Source organism: Protopterus annectens, chromosome 9.part0 (assembly GCF_019279795.1).
Source record: "Protopterus annectens isolate FY-2018-M chromosome 9.part0, PAN1.0, whole genome shotgun sequence".
In the NCBI taxonomy this organism is placed as follows: Eukaryota; Metazoa; Chordata; order Ceratodontiformes; family Protopteridae; genus Protopterus; species Protopterus annectens.
This window is the reverse complement of record NC_056743.1, coordinates 1005517256-1005544667: the sequence shown is the minus strand read 5'-3', so window position 1 is coordinate 1005544667 and position 27412 is coordinate 1005517256. Positions and strand designations below refer to the sequence as shown.

General features: G+C 39.2%; 1 protein-coding gene across 1 annotated transcript in view; it reads right to left on the bottom strand.

Moving 5' to 3' along the window:
- The window catches only part of LOC122811740, a 91249-nt gene extending 65627 nt beyond the window's left edge, over window positions 1-25622 (bottom strand). The window contains exons 1-2 of the mRNA XM_044083784.1: window positions 24941-25622; window positions 14535-14597 (exon numbers count right to left, since the gene is read on the bottom strand). Of these exons, the coding sequence (XP_043939719.1) occupies window positions 14535-14597; window positions 24941-24999 (122 nt within the window). The 5' untranslated portion in view covers window positions 25000-25622. The remainder of the gene's footprint in view (window positions 1-14534; window positions 14598-24940) is intronic.
- Window positions 25623-27412: the final 1790 nt, after the last annotated feature.

The following is a 27412-nucleotide window of genomic DNA, read 5'->3' as shown; positions in this document are numbered from 1 at the left end:
TAGAAATGTTAAAAATAAGAGTGATTTGCTCGTTGTCATTGCAGCGCCTTCGCGCATGTGCAATGATGTCATCACACTCGACAAATGCTTCGTTTTACTTCCTCCCACTTTCTTCATTCAATATAATAGACAACCAGGTATTATAAAATATATATCATTGCTAGATAGTTTAAAGTACACTAAGTCATAAATACATATGTATAACCAGTTCCAGTCTAGGGAAATTTATGCTTTTCCCATAGAATCAAATCATACTGTTGCATTTCTGTCTTTCATACGTTGGTTTGTCCTAATCTCCTTTCTCTTAAAGACAGGTTTAATAAGTGCATGTCTCCAATTTTGAGGACTCTCCCCATATTTATAAGACCTAGTAAATAATAGATGTAATGGTACTGCAAGTTCTTGATGACATGTTCTCAGGTCATTATTACTAATTCCATCTCTTCCCTGCGTTTTGTTTGGATCCAGTTTGCACAGTTCTTTTTCAATATAATCTAATATGATTCCAGTATCTGAGGTTACCTGGATGTCACTAGGACAACTTATCACCTCCTTTGTGGAGCCAAACTGTTTTGCATAAGATTTTGTAAATATATCTATATCTGTCTGAGAATAAATTTTAGAGTCTACACACACTTTTTCAATTTGTACTTCTTTACTCCTTCCACATCTTATATATCTATAAAAATATTTACTATTATGCTCAATATCTTTATATAACTTTTCTTTAAATTTTTCTTGATCTTGTCTCACACTATGCTTAATTTGTTTGTCCAGCTTGTTTAATTCAGTTTTCAAAGCTGTAGTTCGACCATTCTTCCTTTTCTTATAGTTTTTGTCTCTCACCTTAATCAGTTATTGTTTTTCTCCTTAAGGATTTGCATCCAAAATCCTGCTCTCTCCTTATTTCTACACCCATCCTCATCATTATTTCTTTCACGTTGATTTAGAACCTTCTACTTGTGTTATATATGAGTCTTAACTGGGTAGGTCTAAAATATCCATGCAAATCAGATAATTCCAAACCATCTTGTGAGTACGTTTTGTATGCTTTTTGTCACCCCAATAATTTCCAACTAACTAGTCTTTCCCAGTACTTATCTTGACCATTGGTTTCCTGACATACCAGGGTGAGAACTGATAACAGGTAAGGCCATCTTCAGGAACCTATCAGGGGATATTTTATTACTTCTTTAACCCTTTTCCTGGCAGCTGATATCTGTACTCTCTGACGCAAAGGCTTGCTACACCTTTGCCCCCATGTGCATGCTTTCACATGAATTTGGTATATACTATATGTCTCTTTCACCAAAAGTTGATGGGACTGTAGTGAGCCAGGCCACTTCCTTCTCCCAGGATGAGGAAATCGGCAGGGCTCCTCCTGTGCCCAATTAGTTAGATAAGTTTGGGTTGTGTGGGTAACAGTCAAGCTCTTTATTCCTGTGTGCCATGGGGCTGATGTATGACTCTTAGGACTTCACAGGATGCTGTCTAGATCCTGACTCACTGGCTGGAAAGAATCAAATACAATTTTAGGATTTGCAAATTTTGGATGTTCATTTTTTTTTTCTGTGTGGTAAATCAAGAAGTTCACTTTGATCTCTGTTCTGCTTGATTTATTATGGCCTTTCCTTGGTTAAAGGCAGACTAGAGCGACTGGGATTAGTGATACAAAGAAGGCAATTTTTGCACCACAGTTACCAGGCTTGGATAAATTCACACTGTCAGAGGCACTTCAGAAATTGGAAGAATAATAGTAAAAATAAATAAATAAATAAGCTGACCCCATAGTGTGAAGGGATAAAGTCCTAAATGAGACCCAGACAACCCAGGATAGATTAGTGACCAGGGAGTTGGAGGAACCAACCAGGAAGTATGTGACAGAATGTCTGACATTGGCGCACCCATCCTGGTGGGGAGGGGCTATTTGACATAATGTGCTGATGCACCATAGCAAAGACTGAGAGACTTCACCAGGAATCACTTTATCAAGCTGCACACATAGGTCGCAAAGCAATTTCTTACACTGTAGCCAAGGCAACGCATGAATGGAAGCATGTATATGAAATGATGCCCATTCTTGGCAAAGGCAGTGGATGATCTATGCTGAAGTATTAACATCATCATCATCTTTTGATCTGGCTTTATAAGGACAATTGCTTTATAAGGACAGTTGCAGTTGCTTCCCATTTACTTGTTTGGTGTCTGTACAAAATCTCTGCCAATTTACTTAAGTGTTCACATTAAAATAGTATCACACTCAGAGTGTATACATGCCAAATGCCAGAAGCTGAAACTTAAGCCAACTTAAGCCATCTTAAACCATATAGCCAAACTGGAGGCTAAGCTCTCTCAACTCAGTACTGGCGTAACCAGTCAGGAGGAGAAGGAAACCACACTCACTACAATTCCAGTCTCACATAGACCTACCACGACAGCAAACCAAACACATAAACACACAAAAACATACTCGGAGGCTCTAAATAAAAATCTGCCTAAGCAGCAGAGACCTCCAAAACAGACACCCAAGCAACCGCTACCCCAAAACAAAACACGTGCAACACATAGCTCACAAAGCCAGTGTGCCGAACAGTCACAGCCCTTAAGGCTAAACAACACACCTGATACACTTGTAATAGGTGACTCTATCGTCAGGCACACTGACATCCCGCTCACCAGGCTGAACAAGGAGAAGGTCACGGTGAGCTGCCTGTCGGGCGCTAGGATCCGCCACATAACACAAGCACTCAGGTCACTCCAAGGCAAGTACAAATATGACTCAGTCATTGTCCATGCTGGTGAGAATGACCTGAGACGTACCTCCCTGGACTACATGAAAAGAGACATAGAGGAGCTCTCTGAGCATGTAGCCCAGGCCGGTATGACCCTGACCTTGAGTAGCATCTTACCCTCACCAAGAATGATACCACAATATGAAGACAAGATGATCAATTTCAACAATTGGCTTAAGTATTGGTGTCATTCAAAGGGGATCCAATGCCTGTCAGCCTGGGATGACATGCTCGACAAGCCACGATGCTTCGCTAGGGACGGCTTGCACCTGTCACCCCTGGGCTTTTGGATATTGGCAAAGGCTCTTGCCACCCCCATAGTGCCTTTTTTAGGCAAGGCTCAAAAGACAAACCCACCTCCATAGGTATCACAAGGGATAAGAAACCAAGAGTAATGTTACTCAACGCCAGAAGTCGAAACCTCAAGATACACGCACTCGAAACTCTCCTTAGCATGGAGAACATCGATATCGGTGCAGTAACAGAAACCTGGTTCAAGGCTCCCAAGAGCACCCCAGCACTACCAGGTTATACCTCATACCATGCTTTTCGGCCCCAAAACTTGGACCGAACCACAAAAGGAGGGGGAGTATCAATATTCGTCAAAGATACCCACACCTCCAAGTTGGTGGCACAGCACGAAGCATCAGAGACTATCCATGTGCAACTAACAGTAGGTAAAACTGTCTTCCAGTTTATAGCCTGCTACAGACCACCCTCCCAAACCCAGGAACCCCACTCGACCTTCCTGAGAACACTGGAAAATATGAAGGTCTCTCCAAACACCATTATATTGGGCGACTTCAACTACCCAAACATAGACTGAGAGCATTACTCTAGCTCCAACACCCTAGCCCAAAGGTTCCTAGAATTTATAAACTCAAATGCTATGGAACAACTTGTTACCACTCCCACAAGAGGGGAAAACATACTGGACCTGATCATCACCAACATGGGGGCTCTATGCTCCAGACCAGAAGTGTATCCCTCACTGGTAAGATCAGACCATAAACTAATCTCACTGGATATTCACATCCCGATCCCACCCCCTGCCCAGAAAACCACAGTGAAAAACTTCTCTAAAGCAAATTTCACACTCCTCAAAACCAAGGTGGAATCCTTCAAAGCCCCCGGGCCTGTTGAAAATACGGCCCAGACAGCAGAATCCTTTATAAACGCATTCAATGAACACCTTCAGGAATGCATGGATCATGCAATCCCAAATAAAACCAAGACCCAATCCTGTCTGGTGGACCCCAGCCATAAACAAACTATACAATAGAAGGAGGAAGCTACTACATGATCCCAAAAAGGGAAGGCATCTCTGATCAGTATTAGCAAAAAACTACTGGCACTCACAAAATTGTCTAAGGCCAGCTTCGAGAGAAAAATTGCACAGGACACTAAGGATAATCACAAGGCTTTCTTTAGTTATGTTATGAACCTGGGTGGGAATTCCCAGATATGCTCAGAATTAGTCCAAAATGACAAAAAATACACCAAACCCACAGACATTGCCAACATCCTAGCTGACAGGTTCAGCGCAAACCTCTCCCCCCCTCCCCACCAAAAGGGCAAATATCTATCCCAGCAGAGTGCTGCCCCCCTGACATCTCAGATGCTCAGGTAAGAGACGCCCTCTCCAAAGCAAAAAACTCAGCATCAAATGGACCAGATGGTGTCCTACATGAACTCCAAGAAGAGCTAAACCCAAACATAAAAATACTGTTCAATCTCAGCCTTACTACAGGATATGTACCTAAAGAGTGGCGTACAGCAACAGTGGTCCCTCTCCACAAAGGTGGTGCCTCAATGGATCCTGGAATCTATCGCCCCATAAGCCTGACTAGCTTGGTCTGCAAAGCTATGGAAAGGATCATCATGGACCTCATAAATAAAGATATTGGGGACCTACAGACACTGGATCCTACCCAGTTCGGCTTTGTTAAGGGCAGATCTTGCTTCTTAAACCTGGTTGATTTCTTTGAAACAGTCACCAAGGCCATTGACGAGGGGAAGGTAGTCCACACAGCCTACCTGGACCTCGCAAAAGCCTTCGATACAATACCCCACTCGGGAATTATAGTTAAGCTCACCAGCTTAAATATAAACCCCTATGTCACTAGATGGGTTGCAAACTGGCTCAAGGACAGAACCCACATGGTTAGAATTGCTGGAGCCATGTCAGACTCCAAACCAGTTACAAGTGGCATCCCACAAGGCTCAGTCCTGGAACCTCTCTTGTTCGGTATATATTTCTCGGAGGTACAGGCCAACACGGAAGGACTGTGGCTGACCAAGTTCGCAGATGACTGCAAACTAGGCACCATAATCGACTCTCCAGCTGACACAAGCATCCTACAAAAGGGCCTCATAGAAACAGACAACTGGTGCCAGAGCCATGGCCTCAAGCTAAACACCAAAAAGTGTATAGTCATCCCCTCTGGCAAAAACAAAGTGCCCACAAATTACATAGGTGGTAATCCATTAAGTACGGAAGAAGTAATTAGGGACCTGGGGACCCAAGTTGATAGCAATCTCTCATTTGAAAACCACGTGGCCAAAGTGGTTAGAAAAACATTTTATATAACCCACCTAATCATGAAGGGATTCACATGTAGATCAGGGGAGGTCATCGTGCCTCTTTACTCATCCCTCATCAGGCCCATAATTGAGTACAATGCCCCTTTTTTGATGTACCTTACCAGACACCTGCAGCAACTGGAAAGACCCCAAAAGTACCTCACCAAGAGGATCAAAGGGCTCAAACAGATGCCATATGCTGCCCGGTTAAAGAAACTCCAGCTCTACTCAGTGGCATACCGCCTGCTCAGAGGCGATCTGTGCCTGACGTATAAAGCCATGTCCAACCCGGAATTAATGGATATGCTGCACCTCAGAAAATCCAAATCCCATCAAGCTACGCACTCGAGAGACTTGAACCTCAGCACTGAAATAAATATGACATGCTGGAGGGACAGATTCATAACCCAGAGGCTCCCTTCTCTCTGGAATAAAATCCCAGTCCAGGTTAGGCAGAGTCCCTCATTGACTCTCTTCAAGAGGAATCTTGATGAGTGGATGGGAGATCATAGGTTTACCCTGGGTATCACTTCTGTGTCACTGTTAGACAGAGGCACAGTATACTAACCTCAAAAAGGGCATAGCAAAATTAATTTAAAATGGGTGGTGAAAGCCAAACACACTCTGGATAGGCTTATAAATGCCCTAGGGCAGATAGCCTAGTATGAACCTATGAACCTATAAAGGGAATAATGTGAAAGTTTACAGTCAGCAATATCCCAAGGTGGTATACCCTTTTCAGAATTCACATAACTGAGATGTACCATATCATGGTACTTAATGCAATGTACTAAAACAGATAAATTGCCAGAAAGGACGCATAAGATGTTTCTTCTACTTCCTGTAAAAACAGCATATAGCTGAAGTGTACCCCACACTGGAATCTTGTACCACCCTTACCTACTTCTTCTGTGTATCATAAAAGTACCCGTCCCCCTTACCCAAAGCAGCTGCTGGCAACCACATTGTATCCTGAACTGGAACAGCCCCCCCTTTTGTAGAATCACCCACAACAGTTAGATGAGGCTCACCCATTGCCACAGACATCACTGACTCCTGACAAGCTGGACTTAAAGATAACTTCTCTACTTGAGCTTACTGAGTATAACCTCATTTAAATTTGTAAGAGATTGATAGGATAATGTGAGACACATCTGCTCATACAACTGTTGATGACGTAGTCTACTGTGTGAGAGGGTCTTCCAGTGGCTCTTTTCAGGCATTATGAATCTTGTAAAGAATAAGACAAATTCTTAGAAGACTGCTGATCAATCATCCTCTGCACCTTCTTATGACACTAGCAGTGCTCACCTCACCTGGCATGTAAAGGAAATCAGTGCTGCCTGCTGGGTCAGGCAGGTATTTCTCCAGTTATCCTGGCTGTATTTTCCATCTGTATAACTGTTACCCAAAGGACACACCTGAGAATGATTTTAAAAACTAAATAAACCACATGTTCTGAGAGCGAGATTTAAGAGGCCAATACTCTGCTTTTGTGGCAGTGTCTGTTCCTCACTGACCTGGGCCTCATTTGTCAGTGTCATTACCTGGATGTGCCTACCATTAACAGTCTTTATGTGGCACATGGATAAGTTAGTCTCCATATCATGTCCTATTTATTCCTTCAGTCTTTCTGAACACAGAATGTCTAAAATAACACTTCATAATTTAGTTGGCTTTTATCTTATTTTTTCAAGACATCAGTGTCTGTTTGGCTACACAACCTTAAGGGCAGGACTTACTGCTCCTGATGCAGTCTGGTGAGGGAAGGACAGAGCAGCATCATCGCTTCTCTACTGCAAGAGGTGGAGCCCCTGGAGATGAGGTCTAGAGCACTAGTTGTTATTAATTGCCTCTATAAATGAGATGGGCAAAGTAAGGTTTTATTAGAATACCTGAAACACTAGATTGAATTTCAATAAGGATGATGAGAGACGATTGTTATAAAGGAGCAGTTCTCAGTTCATAAGCTATACCAATCCAACTCTATTTGATTGACATCTGTCATTTTGCATTCAAGGCATAATGTAAGTAGTATCTTAAGAAAAATATATTTTTCTGCATCCCTAATTGGGCTCTTCCCAACATAGATAGAGACTATGATCCAGAGTTAAATGGTGCCAGAACATAGCACGATAGTCGGAAGTGTAGCTGGCCCAACCAGCTCCCTGTGCCAGAACCACGAACTATAGCCCCATCCCTTCAGCTCTTCAAGTGAAGAGAAAAAAAGGACTTCTGCAGAACTGGTGACTTCCAAACAGTACTCCGCATGCCCAAAAGCATGTAGGTATTAAACATGATCAGCCAATTCTGCCCCACAACAATTTGCACCTGGGGCAGTTGCCTCCTTTGCCCCACCCTAGCTACACTTCGCTACTGTTCAGAGTAGGAAAACATTTTAGCTCTGAGCCATCTCATTAATCACACCAGGGAAATATATAAATTAGTCCTCATGTTCAACTGGTCCTACCACTGCCCACTGACTCAGTCTTCTTAGCTTCATGAGAACTTTTTGATGAAGGAATCAGTATAGATTGAAAAGGACTCTCCATAGAATCCCTCTTGATCAAGCTATTTTAGAGGATGACTGCATTTCTAGACACCGGACATCAGTGAACACCTGTTCCATGTACATGACTACTTCTGATGTGACTCATGTCATTTGTCTTTGTCAGCTGTACAGATGTCATCTTAGAGAGAAACTGACAATGTATTACTGACTGCTTTGGTTAGCATAAGTACTGTATGTGGGTGAATGTACTGTACAGTCATGTAAGTAAACATAGCAGTGGATGTTCAAATAATCAATGCTGCAGTAGCCTTGGCTATATGAGTTATATCCTGCTAAGGCTATAACAGCAGGTCAGCTTCCAAAGTTTAAGGACACTTTTCATGCTCCCAAACTGTTACCAGCTTGAGCAGAACTGAATAAAAAAAGCATTTTGGGCATCATGTCCTTCAGAGTTTTTATGTCATCTGAGAGAGGGAGGCTTGATCCCTGAAAAAGTCAGTGCTAGGAAAATAAAAATAAAAAATCCTCAATCCGGCAACAAAAACATACAAAAAATAACTGGGATGGAGGGTAGGGAGTGGCTACTGCAGCAATAATCATTCAGACAGCTATAGTTATGGTAAGTTTACTTGCAAAGCTATACTATGCTCTTTATTTGACCACTGCTGCAGTAGCCTTAGTTATATGGCCAGACTACCATACCTTATACTGAATGGGAGAATGAAGGATGAGGGTACAGGAGACCTCGGAGAATGGCCCTAACAAAGCCTGTCCTAAACCTAGAGAAGGAATTCAGTTTGTAGTGTGTTGGAAAGGTATGGATAGAGGACCAAGTTGCTGCTTCTAGAACACTTCTAAAATCCAACCCCTTCCAAAAAGCCACCGATGAATCCAAGGCCCTGGTTGAGTGAAACTTGACCTGCCTTGAATTGTCTTATTGTAGTGGGTATAACAAATGTAATAGCATGAGACAACCATTTGGAGATAGTGTGCTTTGACACAGTTTGCATTTTTTTCTTACCATCACAGGAAATTAAAAACTAATCAGTTTCTGAAAGTTTTAGTTCTGTCAAGATAGCATCTGAGTTATCTGTGGACATCCAAAGTATGAAGAATCCTTTTTCCCTTATTTTTAGGTTCTGGAAAGAAGACAGAGAGAGAGACAGCTTGCCTCAAAGTAAACTTGGACACCACTATAGGTATAAAGGAAGGAATAGATTTATGGAGATCCTATCCTTGTGGAGAATGAGATAAGGTTGACCCACCATAACACCTTGCAACTCAGACACTCTCCTTGCAGAAGTCAGTGTAATCAAAACTGTATTACATGCTAAGAACCTCAAAATCAGCCTGATGAGTTGGTTCAAATGAAGCAAGAGTTATTTTTTTTAAACAAAGTTAAGATCCCAAAGAGGAGCCACCTGTTTTTTTATGAGGATTGGTATGTAATATCCCCTTTCAAAATCATTTTAACTTGGCAATGCACTGAAAGGGACAAATGAACCTTGATGGAGGAGTCAGAAATGGCAGACGAGAATAATAACTTACACAAACATTGCAGAACCAGAGAAATACTAACCTTAAAGGAGTCCTGGTTCTTGTCTCAGTACCAACTAGAAAATCATTTTAATTTGCCAGTATATGATTTCCTTCTAGCAGGTTCTTTGCCTCCTTTAACACCTGCTGTATGTCTTTAGAATATAGGTATCTAAAAGGTATTAAACATCACCATTGAGGTAGTTAGTTGAAGTTGTTTCACGTTGGGGAGTATCAAACACTCCCCCATCTTGTGTGAATAGGTCCAAAAATCAGTGATTAGGCTTGTGACAATTGCCCTTGGCCATTTCCCAAAGAAAGGAGAACCACTGTTACCTGTTAGATGGAAGTCACCACAATAATCTTTGGAGAGTCCTTCTGAATCTCCAGAATGACACTGGATATCAGTGAAAAGGGTGGAAAATCATAAAGGGACATTCCTGTCCAAGGAAATAAAAATGCATCTGTTTTCCAAGCTTTCTTACATGGAGCCCTGGAGTAGAATTTTATCAGCTGATTGTTGCAAATCGAGGTAAATAGTTCTGAGGTGTTCTCCACAGCTGGATCATTTCCTGGAAGACCCCCCCAGATACAGTTTCAGTTCGTAAGTGTCTGTCCTGGTCCTGCTCAGCTTGTCTACCAGAAACTTTTCATTCTGACAGAATGTAAGTGCCTGTATAGTGAGATTGTGCTGAAAAGCTATAATCCAGGCTACCCTGGCTAGTCTGAATAGAGGGTAAGATCTGGTTGTCTTATTTTTTATTTTATGTTCCACATTACTGTGGTGTTGTCTGCAAACACTAATAATGGTCCTGGGACCCAAAGATGATTGAGAAGGTTGACATTATTTATTACTGCCAACATATCTTTTACACTTATATGATTTGGTCTGCCATTTTTGTATCCAGGACCCTGCAATTTTATCCCCATAGACACTGCTCCCCAAGTAGAGTGTGAGTTGTCTGTAGTTGCAGATTGTACTAGAGCTGGAAGGGAAAATGGAAGACCTAGATTCAGATAAAACTGATCTCTCCACCAAAAGTTTCCGTTTTACAAATCTCAAACTAGAAACCAGAAATATCAGGGAGTGTTGATGTTGATGTGGAGACTATACTGATTTTAGGTAGCACTGAATTTATTTTTTTCTCATGTGGAGTCCGGCTAGAATATCATGAGAGTCATGGATGCCATGAATCCCAGTATCCTGGGAAATTACCTTGCTGAAGCTTTGCTTTCAGTGCAGAAACTCAGGAATAGATCTAGATATAGAGCTACTTTCTCCTGTGGAAGAAAAGCTCTTTCGATTGAGGTCTCTCACCCAAGTGAAAGATTCTTGACACTTATGACAAAAACTCTACAAAGATAAGAAAGTCATTTAAATAAGGAAAACTGTGAATACTTTTCAGTTTGCAGTAATCTATCAGTGGGGCTAGACATTTGTGAATACCTTTGGAGCAGTGGATACCCCAAAGGGTAATGCAGAGAACTGTGAAGTCTGACCCTGACATAGAAAACTTTAAGAACATTTGAAATCCAGTATTATAAGAATGTGATGATAAGCATCTTTTAAATCTATGGTCACTTAAAAACTTAAATTGGGAATGAGAGGTAGTAGGTAATAAAGGGATAAAATGTTCACCTTTGGAACTTACATAAACTGGTTTAGAAAGGACAGATCTAAAACTGGTCTCTATGAAGCTTCTTTCTTTGGTAGCAGAAACATTCTTGAATAAAAATATTCTCTTTTCTGAGAAAGAGAGACAGCTTCTATCAATCCCTGAGTTAGCAGATGGTGAATGACAGGATGGAAGAAAGAAGTTTGATCTGGCAGACGAAGAAGAAGAAGAAGAATCCCCTGAAAAGAAGGGAAAGATTCCAACTGCTATCTGTATCTCTGATTAATCACTTTCAGAACACATTTGTCTGAGATACTCTGTTGCCAAAGAAAGAAATGGAGAGACAGATTGCAGGGGGGGGGGGATTAGAGGCTTGCCTGGTTGTGAAGGGGGGACATTCTGTAGGTAGTCATTCAGATGTGATAGGCTGTCGTTTCTGGGGAGCTGTTCCTTTTATTCTGGAGCCCTCCTGCCATTCATTAGTTTTTAAAAGTGTACTTACCAGCAGTTTGCTGTGTCTGTTATTTTGCTTTTTCTAAAATGGTGCAAAGGTAGCTATAAGACACTTGGCAATTTTGGTGAAGGAAGGCTGAAAAATCTGAGATATCCTCTGAATCAGGTTTTGTCTCTCATCATACTTTTTGAGGACCTCTGCAGCGGTTGGTCCAAATACATTCTTTCTATCTATGAGAAGATTCACAATCTTGGCTCCCTTACAATGATGAGTGCCAACACAATAAAAAAGAAAGAAAATAAATTCAGGAGAGCAGTGAATATTGAATATGGCTCTTCTCCTTTAAACTTGTTTTTTGCAGGGACAAGCGTCTCTGTATCCCCAATGTAGGGGGCAAACCTCTCATATCCCAGCCTTATATATACCAACTTCAAGAACCCCATACTTCGGAGGACAGGCAATATTCACACAAATGGCCTTACTATACGTAAATCCGTTTTTTCAGCCATAAATTCTTCATATTACAGGACTCGCTAAAGTGTGTTCTGACATTTCAAACAGTTACCAACATTTTGGCTTTTTACGTCCTCGGGAAGATTTTTTTGTACTCAACCCAGCAAGCCTTCTCATAACAGTTCCAGTAGCAGCAGGTCTGAAAGTGGCATCAGTTGATCAATCATAAGCACACTTAAAAGAGTGTTTAGTCATACAAAGCACACAAACAATAAGGTTACACAAAGACGATTTTCCTCAGTCAGGGGAAAAGAAGGTGTAATGCTCCTCATATTCCTTAAAGAGGCAAGCATAATTTAACAATTAAGAATTCTAAAAATAAGTGTAACAGAAGAAAATACTTTTTTCCCAAATCTTTCAAAGGCATTCCCATGCTCATGAGAGGGGCAGTGATTAGGATTTACCAAGTGTTTAGCAGCAGCAGTATTTACCAAGTTCTGTTCTCGGATTTGAAAATAAAAACTTATAAGACTATAGAGCTTTATACAATCTATCTGTTTCCTTAGGGGGAGAAGGTTGGCTATCAGGCAAGTTACAGGCAGTAATAAATGCATTCTCCAATGTTGGAAGAATAAGAGGAATTTGAGTAGGTTCAGGAAATTCCAGCTGTAATAAATCGTAACAACAATGTAAGATCATTATGTACACACTGAAACAAATGAATCATTCTGGGTATGGTTGCAGAAAAAGAAAATCTTTCCAAGGGCCACTTTCCTTGGAACCAGAATCAGAAACCTAAAGACAGAAAACAAAAGTTGTCCTCTCACAGTCATTTTCCTGTTCAATGCCCTGAACATCCCTAAACTGTGAAAAATTAATTTTCTTTGTAACAGTAACACCAGAACTGGTATGGTCAAAAGCCTAAACTAAGCCTTGAGTTAAGCCTAATAAATCACTCCTGTCCAAAGGAACTGATTCAGGCAAAGATAAATGTGTAACCTTTAGCTTTTTTGACTGGAATTTATAAAGAAGCAGACTCTTTTGACAAACAAAACTTCCCTAGGAACAGGCATCCCAGTCTGGCTAAACAGAGATGTATTCCTTGCTCCTTCCTCAGAGACCAACAAAAATGGTTCTCCTTTTCCCACTAAGGGCATTCCACAAAAGCCATATCTAACTCTCTTCCATTGTGGCTGTAGGGACTACACCATTAACAAAGAAAAAGGGAATGGTTTGAAGAACCAGAAATTGCCACAACAGAGTCACCCTATCAGTAGCTGAGGCAATTTAGTAGCCTGCCAAATGGTAAAAGGCTGCTTGGTAATTCTTTTCATTTTGTGGCTGGAAGAAGGAAGGTAGGTTTTTCCATGGTGAAGCCAAAAAAGATGCCTGAAATCTGGGGAAACCTGGCAGCAATAGTCAGTGAAACAGGTAAGTACTAAAAAATAAATTTTTTTTCACTAAAAACACAATGAAAAGCACTTTAAACTCTTAGCCCAACTCCAAAAGTAAATAACACAGGTTTTAGGAAAAACAAGTTTTAACAACATTTTTCCTCAAAAGTAAAAAAGGAATGCTCACAGTTAAAACATTCCTAAAAGTCATGTGACAGTCTATAAGAATATATTTTCTTAGCTTAAAAATGTTTTTACAGAAAAAAACATTTTCTATCATAAATTAAGATGTGGAAGGTTTTTCCCCAAAGGAAACTTATCTACCCAGCAATGGAGTAGCATTAGTCGACCGTCAGTGCTTGAAAGCCTACATTTCTAACTGAATTTATGGTACCATTTCCATACACATCTCTGACTGTGGTTCTGATAATGTGTTCATATCATATCATATTTCTGACTGCAGTTATAGTACCATTTTCATATCACTTAATTCTGACTTTGATTCTGGTATTATATTCACATCACTGTGATCTAGTGGATTTCCTGTGCCAGGTCTTGTTTTGGAGTACTATTCAGGCATGCAGTGGAGAAGATAAAACTAATACACTGCTCAACTCTTTTGAAGGCATTTTGAAGAATTTTAAAGCAAATTGTGCTCTCTTTGGAAAAATTACTAAGTGTGCTTGAAAATGGGATTCAGTGAGTCAAAATGTGGTAAATATTTTATGCCTGTATATTTATTTGTTTGAATTTTCTAACAAGGAAATGTCTGCTGGGCAAAGCCTCTTTTCAATGGAGGACCAGGAGGAAATCTCCATACCACTTACAACTGAATGAGTTAACATTGTTTTTTGTATCATCTTACTACATGATAACATGAATTCTCTCAAGCTGTTATGCACAGATATATAGAGATGTAGACACCTAGATAGACAGACAGACAGACAGTAGATACTGGAGGCTGCAAAGGCAAGCTTCATAGATGGAAGTGTGGCTGCAGAAATTAAACCTGGTTCTGTAATTCCTGGTGACACATCTGTACAATAGTATTGAGTAGGGTTGCCACTTTACTGGGTATCCTTCTATATTATAAAGATACAAAAGCTCTAATAATTTTAATTGTAGTATAAATGTTTTCCAGAAATAGATAAATAAGTAATTAAAGTAATGAGAGACGGAGAAATTGCATCTTACCTGTGTTTTCCTGGTACTGTTCTATATTTTTGAAGATAGTCAGCAGTTCTTAGGTCCATCTCCCTGCATTATATAAAAAGAAACATAGAGACCATTGAGCACTGATGTCTTAAACTGGACAGATACAATGTCTATAACAAAATGCGCAAATCAGTCTTCCACCTTTAACAAAGCCTGAATCTTTTTATTTGTTGCTACCAAATGTTACTACCAGGCTACAAAAAAATTGTAGCTTGTGATGAAAAGTAGTAGGAAACCATTTCAGAGAAATGTATGTTCTAGAGGATAGAGTACAAGACTTTTTAATCCCTCTGTCACAATTACAGCTGGAAGCAGTCACAGCATTTCAAACAGATGGAATGCTTTCTCCTCAGAGTAAATTGGCCAGAATGGCATTTGGTGAACTTGCCATATCAAGGGAGTTGAACTTAAAAATGTGGTGACCTTGAAGTTAGTTACAATAAAGTCAGGAATGCAGTTCTTCCCATGTAACATTATGTGGGGGATCTCTCTATCTTGTGTAAAACACTTCAGTTTCTATTTTTATGCTTTTTGCCGAATGCTATTTTGGTTAGTTTATTTCATGGAAACACTTTGGGTACAAAATACTTGTCAGCATAACAAACCACAACCCTTTCAAATACAATCACGTCTAACTGAACTTGCTCATACATGTAAAAATCACATATTGGATTCATAAGAGATGCACTGTGCAACTATGCAGAATCTGTGTATGAAAGTTTTGTTGGATTTGTGAGAAATATTCTTTACGCATGAATATCCAGGCCCCAGCACTTCTAAGCACTAAACCCTATTCAGCTCCTGTATGACAATCAGGAACAACAGTGGCAGCAAACAGAACATGCAAAAATTACCCATGCACCTCAGGCAGGCTTAATTATGGAACAGTTACGATAATAACATGATCAAGCACAATTCAATCCACTGTTTATGCCAAAAGATGGCACTTTGTGCCAATATGCACTACAAAGCATAGCATTCCTGTGAAGTGTATTACATAATTATTGCCCAAGATGTGCCCAAAATCACACAACCACTATTATCAGCAGTGTGGACAGTAATTACACATCCAAAGCAAAATAGGAAGTGGTTACACATAGGTAGCTGTGTTTCAGGGTACATAAGTGAACAATATATCAAATATGCAAATGAACATAGTGCAATGAAATATGTACACAGAAGAGCAAGATGGTTAATTCATAGAGTGCACCTGCATCTCAAAATAAATCAATACTGGTAGAGGCTATTCTGCATATGCTAGCATGCCCTACAGCAGAATGGCACAGAGCTCTGCATAAAGTTATATAATCAAGTAAAATTTGCTACTGCAGTGCTGTGGTGTCCATATACATGGACACCTGTCACATGCATAAAAGTGAAGGAAAAGACCCACTCCTGTGGACAGATAGACAAAGCCCTTATTGCAACCTAGTCAATCTAAGTTTTGACTAACAATTCGGGTGTTGGAGACAGCAGGTGGCTCCAGGAGGATGGAAGTGAGCCATCATACCTCTCAACTGTCCCTGATTTTAACTCAAATTTTAGCTCTGTCTCTCTTAATCCCTCCTAAAACTGAGGACTTTTGGAGATGAGAAAAGAGGGTGAATTATACTTAATAAATAATAAGAATTATTAAGAGTTACAGGCTTCTTTTATTTTAATAATGCATAGTAATTCACATTCTCTTATTCTGTGAATGGCTCAAGTTAACAGTACTAATATTTTGAATGTGTCCCTCATTGTCCCTAATTATTTCTGGATTTGTCCCTGATTTTGTTGACATCCAGCCCTGATTGGTTGAGAGCTATGCCAGTTATTGTTATTGTATGCTGAGCCATCCAGGGTGCAGGGAAGCCATTTTGGTCTGTCAGTTGGATGTCACCATCACCTACTGACAGCTCTGGGCATTGCATCCACAGAGTTTGACCCTGCAAGACAATGAGATAAAAATTTAAATTTAAGCCAGAAGAAAAAGTGGCACCTTCCCTTTTGTAATTTACAGAAAAGGAATGAACTTAAAAACTATGCTTGAGCAAAGAACCAAATATAATTGTGATAAAAAGGGTATGAACAAATGTATAGTGCATACATGATGGTAAGAGATGAAGTCACTATTAAAAACAATGTGATTTAAATCAATAGTAGTTTTAACTGTAATTCTACTACGGTTATTTATTGTGCTGTGTGCACTGGATGCCCTGCGTTCTACATTGGATAGACTGAAAGAAAGTTTATAGACAGGATCAACAAACATCTGTATGACATACCTCTCAACTTCTTAGAGCAAGAAATCTGGACAAAGCCATAAATAATGGGGGTCAAAGGCCCAAAAATAGGGGCACTTTTTAAATATCGCTGTTACAAACTTAGAAAGTAGATAGAACAAGTTTTGTATTAGCATGAATTTTCTGAAGCGTATGAAGTCTGAAACCTCAAAGGACTGTCATATATTTCTGATTTCAACTTTCAATGATTTAACAATGGTTTGCCAGAAAAACACAATTTTATGAGAAAGAGGCCAAAAATATGCGACAAAAATCTGGACATTCTGCGAAAATCTGTACAGTTGAGAGGTATGCTGTATGATATCTGAAAAAAGAATGATACCAATGCTTTATTGAAATATTTACAAGAGAACCAGGGTTCCAGATTTAATTTTTTCATTATTGAATAATTGACCTGTGAGGAAAGGGGTGTACCATGGACTTTGAAACTTGAAAAATCCAAACTTTATTGGCAATTGTGTTTAAATGCTAATTGTTGGCCAGGCCAAAATGAGCAGCTATCTATAAATTGCACTTCAAAATTAAAAACTACTTTTAGATAGAGCCATTAGGAATTTAACATTAATTGTGTAAGGGTTTGCATTTTCCATTGATTATTTGTAAATACAGATTAATTTATAAGTTATGTTACTTAAGTGCACAAGTAGCATACATGGAGTTGTATGTACCTTTTTGTATTTCCCAGAGTGCTCTTTAAAATTTTTACTTGCATTAAGGGGCTTGGCAATCACATGGTACAAGTCTTTGAATTGATTGGGGTATAAAAGAGCAGAGTTTTTAATTAGTGATCCATCTGAAGAAGTTTTTAATACAATAACAAAAGTACTTATTTTTATTTTATTATTTTTTGGTTTATGGATTTTTACTAATAAAATGTTATGGATTTTGGTATACCCAGTCTGGTGGAGTTCCCTTACCTAACACATTTTGTTTTTGGAGTTTTTTTTTTTTTGTTTTACAACTAGGACCGTAAGATGCTTAGCCATACACAACTTAAAGTAGACACTTAAAAGCTCATACCTCCCTTTTCAAGGTCTTAATCGTGCTCCCCTCCCAAATCAAGCAGGGCCATAGATGATAACCCTGATGTAAATATGTGTCTAGCCATCCAGTCATCAAGACTAGCCTTAAAAGTAGTGAAAGTCTGTTTGACCACTAGAGGCAACTTATTCCATATGCTTGGAATATGTTAAATTAGGAGTCTATCTCTCCAGCAAGTGCTGTTTATTTGCTGATGTAGAAGTCCTTAGTGTGGATGTTTGTAGAGCCACTAATTTTCAAAGAAAGACAAGTCAAATAGGATGGGGTCCTTCATGGCTCAAAAAGCAAGACACAGGTCACCTTGGAGCATTAGTAGGGTACTGAGTATAGTGAGAGTTGTGCTAATCTGAAAGATTTAAGGCCTTTCATTTTCTTGGTAAGGTATCTTTGGAGCCTTTCTAGTTGGGCAGTATGCTTTGATTTATGCATACCAAAGGGGGTACTGTATTTAATAATGGGTCCAATAAGGGAAGCGTACAATGGCAGGATGACTTCTTTGTATCTTGAAGAAATTCCCTTAAAAATTAACTAGGCCAGATAGAAGGATTTCCGGACTATGATGGAAACATGATGATCAAATGAGAGAAACTTTCCACAGAGCTACCTAGATCTCTTATGACTGTGTATATTTGAAGGGAAGTGCCATTTAAAGCATATGAAGTGGAAACAAGCTTTTTAGTGAATGTTACTACACTGTACTTTTTTACATTTGAGACCATTTTACTGGAAATTTTTATTATGAGTGGATATGAATTACAGTACCCACCTTGCAGTCATCCACAAAACATGGACAATCGCACGTCTGGGATTTTGGACTAGATGTCTGCAAAATAAATACCAAACAGGAGAGGTCCTAGCATTGATCCCTGTGCTACTATGCTAGTTACAATTTTACATTCGGAGAGAATATCAACAACCTTCACAACGTGGGATCTGCTGTATAGCAAATTTGCAATCCAGCAAACAACATAGAGGTTTACATTTAACTTTTTTTTTTAATTTTGTAACAATATCAGCATGGGTAATAGCGTCAAAAGCCTCACCCAGATCAAAATATGCAGTGTGCATGGAGTGACCACTGTACACAGCCCCTGTAACCTTGATTTTGATCCTAATCACAAAATACGTGGCAGTTCATGGAATGATAGTCATTCTTGTTCACAAACCTATGGGAATGTGTGCCAGATAGGACCTTTATTGTTACACGTGTACAATCTTTGGCACCAAGTACCTCAGGGAGTGGGTGATGTTGCAGAAAGCACATGGTGTTATCTTTTTCCTGTGGTCAGCTATAAAACTGTATATGCCACCCACATGTATAAACATTATGTAAAGGAACTTGTTGAGTACAAGACACAGAAACCGGAGAAATAATAAACATGTACCAAGTTGGCTATGAAAAATCCCAGTACCTGATCTACCCTGAAGCCATTAATAATCTCCTGATTACAGAAGCTGTGATACATCACCAGCTAGTGGGAATATTTTCTTTGGTGCCAGATGCCACCTCATACATGGCGAAGAGGCAGCACTAACCACCAACATATGCTGCCGCCCCAGTGATGATGCTAAACTGAGCATTCTCACATTTTGCAATACCAATATTTTTGTCACACTTTACCCCTTTAACATCAGGCATATAACTATGAATCATGTCTCTGTTCAACTGGCATACATTTTCTTTAAAATTATGGTCTCATTTCCCTATCTGATTTAATTTGTATATCATTATGCAGACATTTGCATATGTCTTCCTCAGTGCATTTGTGCTGCCTGCACTTTAACACAACATGGGACTATAGATCTTTACTAGGCTGCATGTTTGATTCCTGCACAGCTGTGTACTGCATATAATGCAGCTGCCTATGAACCTGCGCCCAGTTTTATAATGCAGCACAGCATATAAGCAGAGGGTGTTGATAGAACATGGACCCCACATCATAAAAACACGTTCAAAGGTATATGGAGGTAAAATGTTCCATGCAACTTTGATACCTTGTTCATCACTAAAAAAGGTTTAACAATGCAGATATGATCAGATGGTGTGAAAAAATCCTACATGTGATACTAAAAGTGACTTCTGAGTCATGTTGAGAGGCTTCTGGGTAATTAGAACACTATTTCACTACACAATATATTTGCATCCATTCAACCATACAGTATATATTGCTATATATTGTATAAAATGTTTGTGTGTGTGTGTGTGTGTGTGTGTGTGTGTGTGTGTGTGTGTGTGTGTGTGTGTGTGTGTGTGTGTGTGTGCGTGTGTGTGTGTGTGCGTGTAATACCTCCAGTTTCTGTACTCACTTTTATCTAATTCTTAGCTGCAGGCATCGGAAGCTCTATCAGTATGCAGCTGGCACAAGGCAGGATCCATCCATTCAGTGCTATCACAGAGCGCACATGCTTATATACTTACATTTACGTACATACACAAGGCAGGATACATCCTTGGTTGGATACAGTGCTATCACAGAGCACACATGCTTATATACTCACATTTATGTACATACACATGGCAGGATACATCCTTGGATGGATACAGTGCTATCACAGAATACACATGCTTGTATATTCACATTTACGTACATACACAAGGCAGGTTACATCCTTGGATGGATACAGTGCTATCACAGAGCACACATGCTTGTATACTTACATTTACGTACATACACAAGGCAGGATACATCCTTGGTTGGATACAGTGCTATCACAGAGCACACATGCTTATATACTCACATTTATGTACATACACATGGCAGGATACATCCTTGGATGGATACAGTGCTATCACAGAATACACATGCTTGTATATTCACATTTACGTACATACACAAGGCAGGATGCATCCTTGGATGGATTCAGTGCTATCACAGAGCACAGATGCTTGTATATTCACATTTATGTACAGACACAAGGCAGGATACATCCTTGGATGGATTCAGTGCTATCACAGAGCACACATGCTTGTATACTCACATTTATGTACATATCAATGGGCAATGCAGCATTGTCATTCAGTCCATCAGCATGTCTTTGTAAAGTGGGGAAAAAAACAAAGACCCTTGTTGAAAACCACGGAACACAAGAAAAACATGCAAAATCCACAGAGAAGGTACCTTTGCCTAACCAGGGTCCAAGCACTAAGAGACTATACATATATATGTGTGTGTGTGTGTGTGTGTGTGTGTGTGTGTGTGTGTGTGTGTGTGTGTGTGTGTGTGTGTGTGTGTATATATGTGTATGTATTCATGTAAATATAGATGACATAATTTTGGTAATTTTATTTTTTTTATTGACAAGGGAATAGAGAATCATCTGATAACATATACCAGCTTTCTTCCTGTGAAAGACCGCAGTACAGTGAAGATCTGGGAATTTATTCTTTCCCCACTATCTCAGAGTTGGTATATATTTTCATTTAAAGATCCTGTTTTGCTATTCAAGGCATAAAGAAATATGACATTTCCTTCCTATGGATTTGAAAAATTCAACAACTAGTGAGTATACCTCTCAAATGTACCTCATTACGAAGAATGTACCTCATTTGGGGTCTTAAAAAGTTCACATTCCTCGAAGTTCCACATTGAAAAGGTCTGTCACACATTCAGGGTTAGGAATTTTTTAACTGACATTCATGGTAAATTGAAGTAAATCATATCAATTAATTAGATCTTTTTTATAAGTAAAACCAGCACAGTTTAACCATCCTATGACCTTCCTCATTGATGTTGTTAGTAAGCCATTAGTATGTGTTCCACATGTTGTCCATTTGTTCCACATTATGAAGGCTAGTAGAGTTCTGCATTATGGAGATGGAAGGTTCAGAGCTATGCTAGTGAGATAATGACAAGTCTTTTCATCATACCTCACAGCTATCCAGATTTTCACAGAATGCCCAGATTTTAGCCTCATATTTTCTGTCTATTTCTCATAAAGTTGCAGTTTTCTGGCAAGTCGCTGGCAAATCATTGAGGACTAAAGTCAGAAAATAATGGCAGACAACTGAGTTTCAGATTTCATATCCTTCAGAAAATTCATGCAAACGCAATACCCATTATTCTGTCAACTTTCTAAGTTTGAAAAATCTGTATTTAAAATGTGCCCCTATTTTTGGGCCTTTGTCCCCCATTATTTGTGGCTTTGTCCATATTTCTTGCTCTAAGAGGTTGAGCGGTAGATTGAGAGGTACGCTTTTCATGGGTATCATTGTGTTTAAACCTCTTCCAAGTCTTTTCACTTCCTGTTTTTTTATACTAGTGTTGGGGTGGTACGATACTTTGCACTTACCTCCTGCTAATCTACCTACTTGCAAAATAATTTTGTGCACTAGGATTCCTGACATACTCAAGCAGGTTAAAAAGTTGTATGTATAATACAATCCTTTTGTCTACTAATAGGAAATATTTTTATTCCAGACTGATTTCAAAGAATAATATTTTGTCACTGTTAAACTTCAGGTGAAGGTAAAACATGGAAAAGAAGGAACTTTGGTGAAATACTGAGGAAAACAAATCATGAATTAACTACTCCATCTTTCTGTGGACAGAAGCCAGGACTTCCCTACTAGATTTATGAGATTCCAGCCCAGCTAATAACATTGGTAGGCGATTATACTACTACTGGTCTGCATTTTTACAAGGACATCACTGCTCCTGAATTAAATCAAAGCCTTGAGCTCTGTAATATTTTTTTCAACCATTTGTCAAACTCACTGAAGCCATGCACTGTAGCCTTCTTATGCCTTAGATAAGCAGCACCCCCAGACCATTACCAAGTGTGCTGCATCCCGCTGTTTTGGTCTTTGGCAGTTAAGAGAATCTAACTGTGAAAGTTAGGTTGTCCGGGATGATATAATGCCATCAGGATAAAGCAAATATTTGAAAATATGACTGTTTAATGGTCATCATGCTAGTTTCAGTTTTCAGATTCTAAACCTGAGGTGTGCAAAGTGAATGTACAATCATTAATAGAGAAGTTTTTTTTCTTCCGGCTAGTGTAAACCTTGTGTTATTGTAACACATTTTCAGAAAACCTAGACAATAAAAATAGAGAGCAGCAACTCTTCAGGACTCTGGTGGCAAAGACAATGCATTCACATTATTTATATACTAGGACAGTCAAAACTATATCTGCACATTGATCAACTAGTTAAGAATATTTCGGAGGCACTTAAAGGTGGAAGAACTGTTTTCTTTCAGCTGCAAGACATAAAAATATTTGCATCTTGATCTTCAATACTTATGTTTCACTGGAGAGAGATTAAATATTCCCTTATCCACTAACCTGTATATACTGTACATAAACCTTGCTTGATCCTGTCCCAGTGGTCTTATCGCACTGGATCCCTAAGGTCTCTCCTTGCCTTCCACAGTCTCCTCCACTCTCCTTATGTGCACGCACACACACACACACACACACACACACACACACACACACACACACGCACGCATGCACGCACACACACACACACACACACACACACACACACACAGAAAAAAAAGTATTGTTTTACTTTTTTGCTTTACTTTGCAAAAACATACTGATCTATATGGTAGAACTGTCATCAGTTTAATCATTACTGTAACAGAATTACTGTGCCCCAAGTGTCTTCCAGAAGGTGACTTTAACTCAGTAGAATCTATAGAGACAACAAAAAGCAGTAAAGAAAATCAGCAGCATTGGTCTCTGCTGATGCATTACAACGACCCTTCCATTAGGCCACGTACACTGAATCCTGTGACATATGTAAAATGCAGAAAGAAAAACACTTATTGGAAGGAGGGATAGGGCAGATATGGGAGCTTGTTGATAAAATTTGCAGTGACAACGCCCTAGGATCCTCAAACAAGAAGTCAACATTTGGGATAGTTACTGGGGTTGGTAAGATCTCTTATTTTTCCGAAAAAAAATCAAGTGAATCCTCTGGCCAGACTGCTGTGCTTATCAAGTACAAATATGAATCAGTTCACGTGATGAAACTAGAGGCAGCAGGTTGCTCTTTCAGATACATCACATGTAGTCTTTAATGCACTGAAAAATGTGTTATTTTAATCCATCAAAAGAAGGACAAGCTCTATAGGTGGTATATTAATTCCTACTGGACTAATACTCAAAGTTAATTTCATAAGCATTTAGGCCTTCACCATACCCGACTTCATACAGTGACAGTTCACCATTAAAGAAATGTACATTATTATATGGTATGTTTGTGCTTGTCTGCTGTAATTAGAAAAGTTATAAAAGTAAGGATGTAAGGTATAAAAATAGAACTGAAAATGTAATTCACACATTGCCTTCACTAAGTGCAGAACTGAATGCTTGGAAACTAAAGCATTACAGTCCAGTGAAAGGACTTACTGTCCTTTTCCTGTTCATCTTTATAACATTTTCTGATTAAGTTTTGCATTTCCCACTGACACAGCCAGAAGAGAATGACGCATTTATCCTGTTCTTGATTTTGGGAAAGGTGGATTCTTTTTTCATTTTATGAATGTTTGGTTGAAAAGTCCATTACAATGCAGAACTGCAACTCCCAGATCAGATTTTATATATATATATATATATATATATATATATATACACATAGACAGAAATGTAACAGTTAATCTCCTTCTGTGTAACCCTAACATTTACCGTGCAGCAGCTGCTAGGACAAGGGGCATACAGGTCCATCTCCCATGTCTAAATGACAAAAAAGTGACCTATCAACAAATCTTTTCATTTTCACACATCTTATAACCCACCAGGTATCTGAACAGATAAATAGGTAGATAGATAGATAGATAGATAGATAGATAGATAGATAGATAGATAGATAGATAGATAGATAGACAGAAAATTACTACAACTCTATAAAACACAATTAATTTTACAGAAGCAATCTGATACTTAAACTCTCATCTGGAAAAAACATTTGGCAGTTTATTGTCATGTTTTTAGTTATGATCTACATCCAGCCTGTGTCTACAGAAAGTGTTTAGCCCCAGGATGATTTAGTAAGCGAATATATGAACAAAAGAAAACAAAGTTTGTTTAGATTGTTTGTTTTATACTTACCTGCAGTTGCTTAAAGGGTTTTGTCTGCCATTTCCTTTGTCAAACTCCGCTCTATGCATGGTGTTTCTCTTTGTTAACAGTTTTCCAAGTATATCCACTTGTGTTACAAAGCTGTCAGAAAATATGCCCCTCTGTTACAAACTTTGCTGAGGTGATTTAGTCTCCTCCTCTGAGCTCAGGAACTCATTAGGCTCCCTAAACTTGCAGCTTAGAAAAGAAAACAACACTAGCGACTTGTTAATTAAATGTAAATGATAATTTTATGTCAGATCTCCTGGTCGTACCATCACTCCCACTGACCAAACAAAATGTGCACTCACAAATACCCTACATGTAAGACACACGACAGTTGCTTTAAAGCTGATATCAGCAAATGTTCTGTAGCCAGTTTGAATTTTCTAATCACAAGTCTACGCTGTAAGTTTTTTTTCTATTTTTAAAAATAGCTGACTGTTTTTAAGAAACTGACAGATCTTTTCTTCTTCGACCTCATTTAGTCTCCCGTGAAAGAAAAACACTTTCCACAGAGATGGGAGCCCAGATGAAAGTAACGACTTCCATGTACCACTAGAAAGAGGGTTTTCATGGACAATTCTGAAGGGATGGGGAATTTGTAAAGGGTTCTGGATGACCAGCTATTTATCAGATTATGCATCCTTTCACCTGAGCAGGTAACTTAATAGATTGAAGACGACTGAAGGAGTGGGGGTGGGATGCAACAGATATTGTCATAGAAACAGCAGGAAAGCTCTACACATGGAAACAAAATGGGGAAAAGCATTCTGTCATGTGTTGGAATACAGTGTATACAAATTGCGGAAATTTCCATAAAAAAATCAGCCTTTCTCAAATGAGATCATAGCAAGCCAAACTCCAATTCCTTTTTGTATAACGTTCTTTTTAAATAAAACCAAAACATTGTTTTATTCCCTTCTAAATAGAGCTGAAATGCTAACTACTGCTCCTGTTACACTATTTTATTTTACATCACTGGCCTTTTTTTACTTATTCATTTCATCTGATTACAGAGCAGTTCTACTGAGCATCGGGTTCTTTCAGTGAGGAGGCTAGGGGAGTCACAATTACAAGGAAGAGAATTAATGCAGCAAAATGCAATGCTTGGCGCAACAAGGAATACAGAAAATGTATGTCACGTGTTAAGCACAGTCCATTTTGTTACATACTTCCTGAGTACTAGAAATGCCTGATGTTATTTACGATTCAGCCTCTTTTCCCTCTGTGGTGCGTATGGATAAAGTATCTTGGGATGTCCTGACAGAGTATGTCTGGGTCTGTGTACTATTAATGATAGTGTCTTGTTAAAAAATAAATAAATAAATAATCTGAATCTGATTGCTCACTGCATCAGAAAAGTTTTTTTGCTGAAGGACTGATTGCTCCATGAAGAGGAAAAAAAAGACATTGAATGGCAATTATAAAACTGTTTTGAAAATATAATTGAAAAGAGGTACTGCAGCTTTGAGAATTTTGTCTTCAGTGCAAGTGGCACATTCTGTGCAATATGACTAATTCACTTCAGCAGCTATGTTCTGAACATCAATGATGCTATAGCACAGGAATTATTTTACAGATTGTGTTAACCAGATGTTTTAGAGTAGCAGACTCTTGTAAAACAGCATAACTTCGGCATTAGCTAGTGCATATGTCTTAAAATACCTATTCTATGTGGAACACAGTAGCTCTTTGATTAAAATCTCTAGTTTACAGCTTCCTAGGTCAAGAGTTCAATCCTGTGCAACAGTCATAAACTGTGTGGAGTTTATATGCCTTCTCTGTGTCTACAGACTTTTTTTTCCAGACACTCCAATCAGCTGTCATCTCAAAAAGCATTCTGGTTCACCAGTTACTCTAAAACTGTCCATAAATATGTATGTTGCATTGTTCTTCTATTGTAGCATGAGTCATGGCTGAAAAGATCCTGGTTAATAAATGAAGAAATTCAATTTAAAAGTGACCTTTTCACTTAAGGAGATTTAGCAGATTCTGTCACAGGTTAGTCAGAGGTTACCCCTTCTTCCCCCAGTAACAGTACAATGAGAAGACGAATACCTACATTACCTGTTTTTCCCCAGTAGTGCTACCAGAAGGAAACAAGTACCTAGATTACCCCTTCACCCCAGTAGTGCTACCAGGAGGAAACAAGTACCTAGATTACCCCCTCATCCCCAGTAGTGCTACCAGAAGGAAACAAGTACCTAGATTACCCCCTCATCCCCAGTAGAGCTAACAGGAGGAACAAGTACCTAGATTACCCCTTCACCCCAGTAGTGCTACCAGGAGGAAACAAGTACCTAGATTACCCCCTCATCCCCAGTAGAGCTAACAGGAGGAAACAAGTACCTAGATTACCCCTTCACCCCAGTAGTGCTACCAGGAGGAAACAAGTACCTAGATTACCCCCTCATCCCCAGTAGTACTACCCGAAGGAAACAAGTACCTAGATTACCCCCT